Raw genomic sequence first — 11879 nt, forward strand, 5'->3', positions numbered from 1 at the left:
AATCCAGTCAAAACTGATATTGTTCAGTAAAGTCAAACTGAGGACACCATGCACCCAATTGGAGAGGAGACAGAGACCTCCTGAACACATGTAACAGAAGTATTATTCAATCTCACTGCACAAAACTGCTCTATTACAAAGAAAGGGTATTAGTTTATAATCCTGTGTTCAGCATTGTAATTACAAACCACTTGACGCGATTAGGTACAGAAACCTGAAGCCACACACTCAATGCTTCAGGGATAGCTTCTTCCCCTCTGCCATCAGATTTCTGAATGGACATTGAATCCTTGAACAACACTACCTCACCACATTTTTTCTCTTTTTGAACTACTTATTTAACTTAACTTTTTAAAACATATATACTTACTGCAATTTACAGTTTTTATTATGTATTGCTGCCACATAACAAGGCTGGTGATAATAAAACCTGATTCGGATGTGCCTTAGAAGCAAGCCAGAGTAAGTACTATCTGTGCAAGCAACGACTGCCCATGATGTAAATTACATGAATTTAGAAATATTTGCTCTAGGAGCTGTCTCATCTAAACATCGCAGTAACACATGTGACACAGCCTCTAAGTACTACATAGATGAACAATAAAATAGCATGTTCTTGCTGAGGACAAGAGCACACAAGACAAGGAGTTATCAAAATAGACAGACACATCTGAAGATGACCAAAATCTCAAGAATTCCTTTTTTAATCCTCAAATAAATGAATCAAATTTTTGTCAGGATGTTACTCACCTTTCATTTTGACATGGAATTCTCCTAACTGGTTCTCCAACTCACTCTCCATTGTACACATACTCTGAGTGAAAGATAAGAGCTTTTTACACTTCAGAACAAAGTTGAACAGTTTTATTTTGAAGATAGAACAGTGACTGTACTCTAATGGTTAACTAATGTAGAAGCAAGGGCCATTCCAGCTGCTCTGATGCTTGCTGAGGTTCAGTCAACACAGTTGGTTAGTCATTTAGCATTCTGGTCACATCAGTTAAACATATATACAAAGACAGAATAAAGTTGCTTGCTGTAAGTTCTCAGTGGGAAGGTGCTGCTAAAAACAGAGTGGAAGCTGGGCTTCTCAACCTACCCGTCCTCCCAAGGGAGAAGTCAACAGTGAGTGGGTGACTGTTTACACTGGTAAACAAAACCAGCTGTTGAATTTAGAAAAGTAGACACAAGATGTTCCTGCCTGACCTCACCACGAGTATTAATACTGTGCTATAGGGCAAGCACGCTATACAATGGTACCAACCTTAGTTCAGTGACAGGATTCCTCGCCCCACAAATTTCTAACTCAGAGACAACTCCCATTTCAGAGATGTGCAGGCATACTCCAGCTGATATTGTGACAGTATTATTCTATTATTAGAGTCAGAGCCCTTCTGGCAATAGGTTAAACTCAGACTACCAGATGGGTTGGTGACACTGGACACCATCTTGAAACACAGCAGCAGAACTCTTCCAATGAGCTGGCCTAAACTAGCACCTAAATATTTATATTATTCTTTAAATAACCTTGCTGTATGCTATGTTTCTGACATTACCACAGTGACTAGATTTTACTATTCTGAAACTACAAAAGCACTTGGAAAATGCAGATTTGATTTTTTTAAATTTTTTTTACACAAATGCCTACAAAGCTCTACAAAAAATTATTCAGACCATACTTATTTAGTTTTAATTGTTAATAATATTACTCAAATACTGGAAAAGACAAACTAAAACATTTCCTGATCTTGATTGGAGAGGAGATGGGCAATGAAGAATGGTTTGAAATAAATACTGAAATGGCACAAAGGACAGTCAGATGACATCAAGAATGGGGATGACAGGCCACCTTAAATTCAGGAAAAAATAAAGTTGGATTAAGTTGGACAATTTTCATTTTACAATTATTAAAGACTAGTCTGGTATGTTTGATCGTTGTAGTTTTTGCACTTCAAACAAATGCAAGGATGCAGCTGGAATCTTCCAAATCTCTAAGGTAAATATATTCTGTGTTTTACTAAATGTGTCAACGAAACTTTTGACAAATGATCTTTACGCATAAAGAGCTTGGAATGGAAATTCATTATTTCCTGATTCCAATCTTCCCGCTGCTGGATTTACCTCAGTGTACTCTTTGTAGCCCTTGTTAGCTTCAGCCAAGCTCTCCTTTGCTTCTCTGCTGGTTTGCGATGTAGAATAGGCCCGGACCATGTTGTTGGCACCATCCCGTAATCTTCGCTGGATGCAATAAGATTCATATAGTTCATCAATCTGCAAGTTAAAAGCAATCAATAAGATCAGACTATATTAAGCAGAATTTGTGAAGTGTAGACTTATATAATTTTTGAGCCACTCTAAATGACAAAGCCTCAATACTGCTTCAGAAGATTCACAACTGAAACACTCGCTTGACAATTATCCTGCAATGCACTCCTTCCTTCCCAGTCTACTTCTCCCAGATAGCAATTTCTAATCTTATGTATTCCACTGCACTGCTGCTGCAAAACAACAAATTTCACGACATCTGTCAGTGATAATAAACCTGATTCTGATTTCATTCCCTTGCCAAAGTGGACACCGTTCACTAGAATGGACCTGTTAGTGATCCTCTCCTCACTCAGTCTTTATAATTCTTGTACCTATTTTGAGAACTGGCAACGCATAGCAATATTAAGTCTAAGGGGCCACTTTGTGGATGAAACATTAAATCATGTTTTTGCCTGCTTATTCTGGAGAATGTATAAAACCAAACAGCATTGTTTAAAGGAAACACTAGAGTTCCCTCCCACCCTTGGAATATTTGCCCCTGAACGAGCAGCCCAGAGACATTAGATTATCATTTATGTCATTTCAGGTTGCAAAGTCTCACTGAGCAAAAAAACTGATTATATTTGTTCAAATTAGTGATAACACTTGACAATTTAATTATTTAACTGCACCAACTGCGATGGCAATGCCTGCATTTCAACAAAGGTCATTAAGGACCCTCATCACCGAGAACATGCCCTCTTCTCATTGCTACCGTCACAGAGGAGCTACAGGAGTCTGAAGGCATACATTCAACATTTCAGATACAGCTGCTTCCCCTGTGCCATCAGATTTCTGAACGGCCCGTGAACACTAATGCACTCATTTACTTTCAGTTTCCATTACTTATTTATTTTCATATACTTTTATTATAACTTATACAATTTTTATCTATTCCACCGTTAGTTCTGCTGTACAGTGCAATACTTCATGTATTCTACAGTACTGCTGCAATAATAATGCATCAAATTTCAAGCATCAGTGATTTTAAAAAAAACACCAAATCCTGATTCAACTACAGACTAGCGACAGAACCACACACACAGATAGCAAGATAGAATTAGAGAGCTTGGAATTTTTAATTCTTATACAGAGGAAGGTAGAAAAAATCCTATTAAACATTTTTAAAAATCCACTGACCTCACTCTTCCCTAGACTGTGCGACACAATGGCAAAGGTCAATGTCAGCAGGATGAAACTGCTTCCGCCTAGGATGCACGAGGTCCCTGAGACATTCATGCAGTGGCCACTTCATTAGGTACACCCTCCATCTAATAAAGTGGCCACTGAGTGTACGGTCGTGTCTTCTGCTGCTGCTGTAGCCCATCCACTCCAAGGTTTAACATGCTGTGCGTTCGGAGATGCTGTTCTGCACACCACTGTTGCAATGCCCGGTTATTCGAGTTACTGTCACCTTCCTGTCAGCTTGACCCAGTCTGGCCATTCTCCTCTGACCTCTTTCATTAACAAGGCAATTTTGCCAAAAGAACTGCCACTCACTGAATGTTCCCCAAACTAATTTCTGTAAACTCTAGAGCAGCAGTTCCCAACCGGAGGTCGACGGATCCCTCGGTTAATGGTAAGGGACCAAGGCATAAAAAAGGTTGGGAACCCCTGTTTTAGAGACCCCTGGAAATCAGCAGTTCCTTTGATACTCAAACTACCCCATCTGGCACCAACATTCATTCCATGGTCATAGTTAAGGTCTCTTATATCACATTTCTTCCGAATTCTGACATTTGATCTGGTCAGCAGCTGAATCTCTTGACCATGTCTGCATGCTTTAATACATTACGTTTGCTGCCACATGATTGGCTGATTAGATATTTGCAATAACAAGGTGCATAGGTGGAACTCATAAAGTGGCCACAGTGTACTTTTGCAATGAGTATCCTAGAGGCGGTAATGTTCAGTTACATCAGGGATTTTATGCCATAAGTAGAAAGAAATTGTTCCTCACCCAACAATGAATGCTATCCACAAAGAGACAAATTTTCACTAAATTCTCTGCATTTTAAAAAGGAGAGATCTTCATAAACCAACTACTCTTCAGTCTTCTGTTGTTCCCAAACTTTGGGTTACAAAATTATTGCTCAAAAGTATACAAATTGTTGATCTGGGTAACAAAAATAGTTAATGCAAAGTGATGCTCTAGTTAGACCCAAGTTAAGGACAACACACAGAGCTCAGCAGAGGATGAGATGCTTTTCTTTACCAACATGCTGTGAACCTACTTTCACCCACAATTAACTTCAAATATCCAAGTTCCCAACAAAACATTTTTTCCCTGTAGGATTTAATTTTAAACATCTTTCTTTTTGAGTTAAAAGGTCGTCTATTTTCATACTTCATATTTTAAAAAAACCTGGCTCGGAAATCTCTGGTTGTGCGAGAGATAAAAACGCACACAGACTTAAATGGCTGGTTTCTATGTTCCAACATGTAAATATTTCTATCTCTGCTCTTACCCAGCTCAATCTGAAAGGCTATGAGCCACACATTCCCAAAGGAGCCCAACTGACAGCATTTAAAACTGCAGTGCCAAAAAGAGGCCAGTAAAAGAAACGAGCAATAGAAAGACAGGAAAACATTAATGCACGTATGCAAATCAGTATTAGTGCTCTGTGAGCTAAAATCCTTCTGCTTCAGCCAGTGGCCAGCATTGAACAGTGACGTGTAAAACACCATTATTTCACAGTGTCGTGTTAATTTCAGAGCTGTTTTACTTGAAGTAATTAGACTGGTGGACACAATCCTTCTAAAATGACCGAACAGACCCTTCCTCAAACTAACACAGCATGTTGCGATGACGCATCAGGCCCTATGTTCAAAGCACACCACTCTTTCATGCTCCTTGAATCTTCTTTAAAAAGTTTTAGATAAGCTTCAAAGCCACATATGACACCAACTGTATCTGGAGCAGAGATGAGCTCATGTCCCTGAGATAATAATCACAGCAGTTTATGTGTAATCAGTGCCTTGCTTTTCTTCCCCTGGTGAAAGTCATTATCAGTACTGCAAGATTAGCCATTAGTCACTGTAGTGGGAAGCAGCCTCTCTGCTCAGTCTAACAACAACACAATACATACACGTTCACGGGGGAGGAATTCTTGAACTGACTTCATCCATTGGATAAGCACTGTATGTTTAAAGCTGTACTCCTTTCACATACTCACGCAAGTAACCAAAATTCAGTGGCCTAATATACTCAGTTGATTCAGAATCGGAATGGTCTTTATTATCTCTGACATATCTAATGAAATTTGTTGTGCTGCTGCAGCAATATGGAACTATACATAAAATATACTATAAATTGCAATTAGAAGCACGTTAAAAAGAATTAAATGCGTAGTGCAAAATGAGGAAAATTAGTGAGCAACACACACAAGATGCTGGAGGAATTCAGCAGGCCAGGCAGCATCTATGGAAAAAAAGTACAGTCAACGTTTTGGGCCCTTAGTGAGGTAGTGTTCATGGGTACATCGACTGTTCAGAAATTGGATGGTGGAGGGGAAGAAGCTGTTCCTAAAATGATGAGTGCGTATCTTCAGGTTCTTATATATCCTCTCTAACAGTGGTAATGAGAAGAGGACTTGTCCTGGGTTGTGAGGGTCCTTGATGATGGATGCTGCCATTTTGGGGCATTGCCTTTTGAAGGTGTCCTTGATGGTGGGAAGGCTAGTGCCCATGATGGAACTGGCTGAGTTTACAGCCCTCTGCAGCTTTAACTGATCCCAGGGTTCCACGAGAGCTCACTCGGGGTTTAATGAGCGATTGCGATTTTAAAAAAGCAGTGTTTTTTGAACTTCGTTTTATGCTAGCCCACATAGTGGTGGGCAGTGACCGAGCAGCCCTGCTACAGGTCTCTCAGCCCAGTATGGCAGTGCGCAGTAGGACCGTATTTATTTGTTTGACTCCATTTTCAGTTTTTTGATGCAAGATAAGGGAGGCCATTGATAATTGATGAGCACTGTATTACACGGAGGGGAGGACGGTAGGCTGACAATTGGTGAGCTCTGTATTGCATAGTGGGGAGGACAGTGGGCTTTCCTCACAAGGAGGTGCTGATGTCAAAAACTCTTGGAGATGAAATGAAAAAAAGTTCTGGATGATGCTACAAAAATGGTTAACTTTATTAAACAAAGATCTTGAGAATATTTTAAAAACTGTGTGAAAACCTGGACAAAGGGCACACCCAGTCTCCCAGTACATACAGAAATCCGTTGGCTTAGCAAAGGAAGAGTTCTCAACAGGGTGTCCGAGCGAAAAGGTGAATTACAGGAGTACTTTCAAGAAAATAGTAAGCCAGACTTTGCTTAGTACTTTGAAGATGAAGAATGGCCATAGAAACTAGCCTACTTAGCAGACATTTTTCATCATATGAACCAGTTGAACATGTCTCTGGAAGGCGCCAGATAGCATACCAAATCTGCTGACATATTTACTTGAGGATGATAGCTTGGTAAGTAACCATGGATAGTTTACACAAGCCTGCAACGAAATGATGCAAAGAAAAACCCTATTTTATAAAAAAAAGATTGAATAGGTAAAGGCATTCTGAATTTAGCCATGCATTTCTTTTTAAAAACAAAAAAATTAGCTAAGTATGGAGATCATCCCATCCATCCCTCAATCTCTTTGACTTCCTATCATAGCATTAGGACAACTATTAGGATGAGAAACAGCTTCTTCCCCCAGGCTGTGAGGCTTCTTGAACACTCTTCCACCACCCATGTCCCATTACTTTTGAAGCACCAGTAGTGTTATACTGTTCACTTTTAAACTTGTGTCGTAAATGCACCTTATGTTAAATGTCAATCTTCCAGAATATATTTTATCATTTGTTAATTTATTTATGATAATTGTGGTAATATTACTAATATTTGTGCTGTGTGTAAGTTATACATACTGTGTTGTACACCTTGGTCCGGAGGAATGTTGATTCACTTGGCAGTATGCATGTATATGAATGATAATAACCATGAACTTGATCTATTCGGAGATCAAGGCAAGTGTTAGAAACCAGGCTGCTGGTATTTGGTCTTCAGAGGATTTCGTACACTCCGTCAGTCACCAAGTCAAAATGCAAAGATAACTGAGCATGCTCTGGGCTGCTGGAATGTAATGTAAGCATAAAATTAAAACCATTCTGGACCTTTTACATGGTATCACAGATCTGCAAATTCAGCTAGCTGTAATTTTGGGAGAAAATTAATTGCAGATTGCAGCCACAAACGAAATAGTCTTCCAAAAAACTCAATTTTGCAGGCATCAGCTTCTTCTCCTCTATCATCAGATCTCTGAACAGTCCATGACCCATGAACACTATTTTGTTACCCCCCTTTTGATGCAATATTTTTGTAATATATCATTTTTTTATATCTGCACTGCTGCAAAGCAACAGATTTTACATCAAAGCATCACACACAAAGTGCTGGAGGAATTCAACAGGTCAGGCAGCAAATAAACAGTCGACTTTTGGGTTGAGATTCTCCTTCAAGATTGGAAAGGAAGGGGGAATTATAAAAGAATAAAAAGGTGAGAGGAGTGGAAGGAGGCTAGCCAGAAGGTGATAGGTGAAGCCAAGTGGGTAGGAATGGTAAAGGGCTGGAGAAGGAAGGAATCTGATAAGACCATAGGAGAAAGGGGTGCAGGAGGGGACCCAGAGAGAGGTGATAGGCAGGTGCAAAGAGGTAAGGGGCCACAGTGGGGGAGAGAAGAAAAGGGGAGGAGGACGGAAATATTTTTTTAACCAGAAGTTGAAATCTATATTCATGCCATCAGATTGGAGGTTGCCTAGACGAAATATAAGATGTTGCTTCTCCACCCTGAGGGTGACTTCATCTTGGTACTAAAGGAGGTCATGGACTGACATGTTTTAATGGGATTGGGAACCAGAATTAAAATGTTTGGCCACTGGGACATTCTGCTTTTGGCAGATGGAGCAGAGGTGCTCACCAAAGCATTCCCCCAATTAAAACGGGTCTCACTAATGTACAAAAGGCTACATCAAGGAGGAGGGCCTCTTAGATGTACTGGAAAGGAAAGCAGCATCCTCAGAATAGATGTGGCAGAGATGGAACTGAGAAAAGGGAATAGCATTTTTACAGGAGGGAAAAGGTATAGTCAAAATAGCCATTGAAATCAGTAAGTTTATGAAAGATGTCAGTCGACTGACCGTCTCCAAAGATGGAGACAGAGAGATTGTGAAAGGGGAGGGAGTTGTCAAAAATGGACCAAATGAATTTAAGGACAGAGTGGAAGTTAGAAGCAAAGTTGATGAAATTGGTGAGCTCAGCCTGGGTGCATGAAGCAGCACCAACGCAGTAATCAATCTAGCGGAAGAAGAGTTGGGGAACATTACCTGGGAAGGCCTAGAGCATGGACTGTTCTACATAGCCAATGAAAGGGCAAGCATAGCTGGGGCCCCGGCAGGTGCCCACAGCTCCCCCTGGAGTTGAGGAACTGGGAGGAGCTGAAGGAAAAACTGTTGAGTGTGAGGACCAGCTCTGCAAGATGGAGGGGGGTGGTGGAGAGGATCTGGTTGGTTCTTTTATTGAGGAAGTGGAGAGTTTTAAGGCCTTCTGGATGGGGGGGTTGTGGGGAGAAGAAGAGTCTAGAGACTGGTCAGGGCTACAGAATTGAAAATAAGTGAGGAGATCGAGAGGATGAGGAGTGTCGTGGATGTTGGTGGAAAGTGACTGAATCAAGGAGGATAGAATGAAGTTGTACTTTTATTGAGAAAGAAGTGGAGAACTTTAACTCCTTCCTGATGGGGGATAGAAGCGTATAGGGACCAGGCATCCATGGTGAAAATGAGGTGGTCAGGGCCAGAACTTCTATTGAGAAAGAAGTGAAGCACTTCAATACCTTCTTGATGGGGGATAGAAGTACATCAGGACTGGACATCAGTAGTGAAAATGAGGCAGTCAGAACCAGGGATAATAAATCCGACTCTGGTTTGAACAGACACATCAATACAGCAGGCAATGGTAAGACTGGAACCAGAGACCTTTTCTAACCACATCCTCCAAGAGCCGAAAACATTGTTGTAGAACAAAAAACAGCAATTGCTTCTGTTAATTTACACATGATACAATTTAACCAAACACAAATTCAGCATCAGAAGCATGGTACACCACAAAAACAGGCACCATGTAAACCATCTCAGTAGCTTCACTGCATGTTTGTGCAACCTTTCCACTTGCCAAGTTATCAGCTCAAAAAGATATCCATTAATGGTGATTGCAAAAAGGACATAAGTGTGTGCACACGTCTGCTTTAAAGGACATCTAGTCATTACAGAAACATTTCAGACCATGCATTAAACAACTTATATGCCAACACCAGTATAAAGAACCTCATCAATATCAGTACTTCAAAAATAGATACTAAAAACAGAGGCTTCAGTGATAAAGGGTCAAAGAATTTGTCTCTTTATTTCTCAAGCAGTTTATTAATTTACAAAAACAGTGAATTTGAAGGGGAAATAATAATAATGAGGCATGGAAAGTTGGAAAAAAAACCATTTATTTTTCCTAGCATTACGTGTAAGATACAGCATTTTCCTTTTGATTAATTACAACGATTTTAAATTAAATTGGCCCACTGTGGAAAATCTGCAGACGCTTCAAATTACAAAGACGACTTGCAATTCTAACACAGTTTGCATTTCAGAAACACATCAAATGAAGTCAATTCCTGTAATCTGTTCCATTGTGGGATAATTTTAGAAAATTTGCATTTTAATCAGGTTCCCCTAACTAGGAACCCCACAATTCCTATTGCTTAGACCCACTACTCTGGGGCTCCACCCACTACATCTCCCACAAGTCTTCAATATGATTACCCCATCACCTTAAAACTCCTCCACCACCTCCCCTACACACAACTCGGTAATGTACGCTAGTTAGCATTCATTTTGAGAGGACTAGAATATAAAAGCAAGGACGTAATGCAGAGGTTTTACAAGGCATTGGTCAGGCAACATGTGGAATAGTTTTGGGCTCCTTATCAGAGAAGGATGCGCTGGCATTGGAGAGAGTCCAGAGGGGGTTCATGAGAATGATCCCAGGTATGAAAGGATTAATGTATGAGGAGCGTTTGATGCTTCTGGGCCTGTACTTGCTGGAATTTGGAAGAACGAGGGGGAGGGGGATCTCACTGAAACCAACAGACAGAGCGGATATGGAGAGTATGTTTCCGATAGTGGGAAAGTCTAGGACCAGAAAAGGCACAGCTTCAGAATACAAGGATATCACTTTAGAACCAAGTTGAAGAGAAATTTCTTTGGCCAGAGGGTGATTAATCTGTGGAATTCTTTACCACAGATGGCTGCAGGGGCCAAGTTGTCGGGTATATTTAAAGGTTTTTGATTAGTAAGGGCATCAGAGGTTATGGGGGAAAAGGAGAATGGGGTTGAGAGGGATAATAAATCAGCATGACAGAATGACAGAGCAGACTCAATGGCCTAATTCTGCTCCTATGTCTTATGAAATCTATAACACAACTTTCCAGGCTGTCTCCAAAACTGAATGACTGACTGAAAGAGCATCAGCAAATAATATTTTCCCCAACAGGGCAAAGTTCAGATCACCTGCCACAAATGACTATTGGACAAAAGGTTGAGTAGGTTGTTGCTGAGGTTCAAGAACAGGATACAGATCGAGATAAAGAGCAGGAGCTGCAGAGGCATGCTTGGTGGTTGTTGCTTCTCCACCTCCGGCAACAGAAACCACGAGCTGGCTTAGTTACCTCCACGACCCAGGCTGCTCTCAAACCTGTGGGTGAGGTTAATAGGCAGGGCTGTGCACTGAATAATCCTGCCCAGCAGTTGCTGCTGGATGGATCACTCTAAGGTTAAATATACAATGGTCTGTAGTCAAAGGTGCTGAAACCAGGCAACAATCAACAACTCAACATCTTGATGTCATACTGACACTGGTTAAAAAAATTCACTTTAACTGTAATTTAATGCATGTGGATGTCATTTTATCAGACAACTTCGTTGTTTATAAAAATAATTCTACTCTTGAACTGTAGAATATTTCAGCATCTTCCAATATCTCATGAGCATGCTCTGAACTTCATTTTGGGTTCTCCAAAGGGTTTAAAAAACAAGTTACAAATTGTTTTTTTTTCTGCTTTCTTGTTGATTGAGAATGGTTTCAATGGGTTTCTCAACCAGCTTCATGATGTCAAACATCTGATGTAGGAAAAGGTGAAATTCACATCTGACACCCCGGTGTCTTTGTGGGTAGATTTTCTTGATATAATGAGAAACACAATGGGTTGCTGCTAACCACAAAGTCCAGGTCAACCAGGTTGGTGACAAATCTGTCTACATTCAACTTATTAGCAACCATCCAAAATCACGTATGCGGACACTCATGGGAGCTCCCCTGGAAGTCAATTGAATAGAAAAGAATTCACACTCGCAACAAAGTCACTCAAGTCCCATTTCACTATGGATACTAATTTTTGGAGACGCCAGCCACAATGCTTATCAAAATAAAAACACAGCAGAGGAGCAAAGACTTTGTACAAAAAGTAGTGCAGTAGAGCAAAGAGTG

At 40.4% G+C, this 11879-nt stretch overlaps 1 protein-coding gene across 5 annotated transcripts in view; it reads right to left on the bottom strand.

Moving 5' to 3' along the window:
- The window catches only part of ripor1 (RHO family interacting cell polarization regulator 1), a 282943-nt gene that overhangs the window by 64231 nt on the left and 206833 nt on the right, over nt 1–11879 (bottom strand). For all 5 annotated transcript variants that reach the window (XM_073069931.1, XM_073069933.1, XM_073069928.1 and 2 more), the window contains exons 7-8: nt 2122–2271; nt 751–814 (exon numbers count right to left, since the gene is read on the bottom strand). In XM_073069931.1, the coding sequence (XP_072926032.1) occupies nt 751–814; nt 2122–2271 (214 nt within the window). The remainder of the gene's footprint in view (nt 1–750; nt 815–2121; nt 2272–11879) is intronic.

This window comes from Hemitrygon akajei, chromosome 17 (assembly GCF_048418815.1).
Source record: "Hemitrygon akajei chromosome 17, sHemAka1.3, whole genome shotgun sequence".
NCBI classification, from domain to species: domain Eukaryota; kingdom Metazoa; phylum Chordata; class Chondrichthyes; order Myliobatiformes; family Dasyatidae; genus Hemitrygon; species Hemitrygon akajei.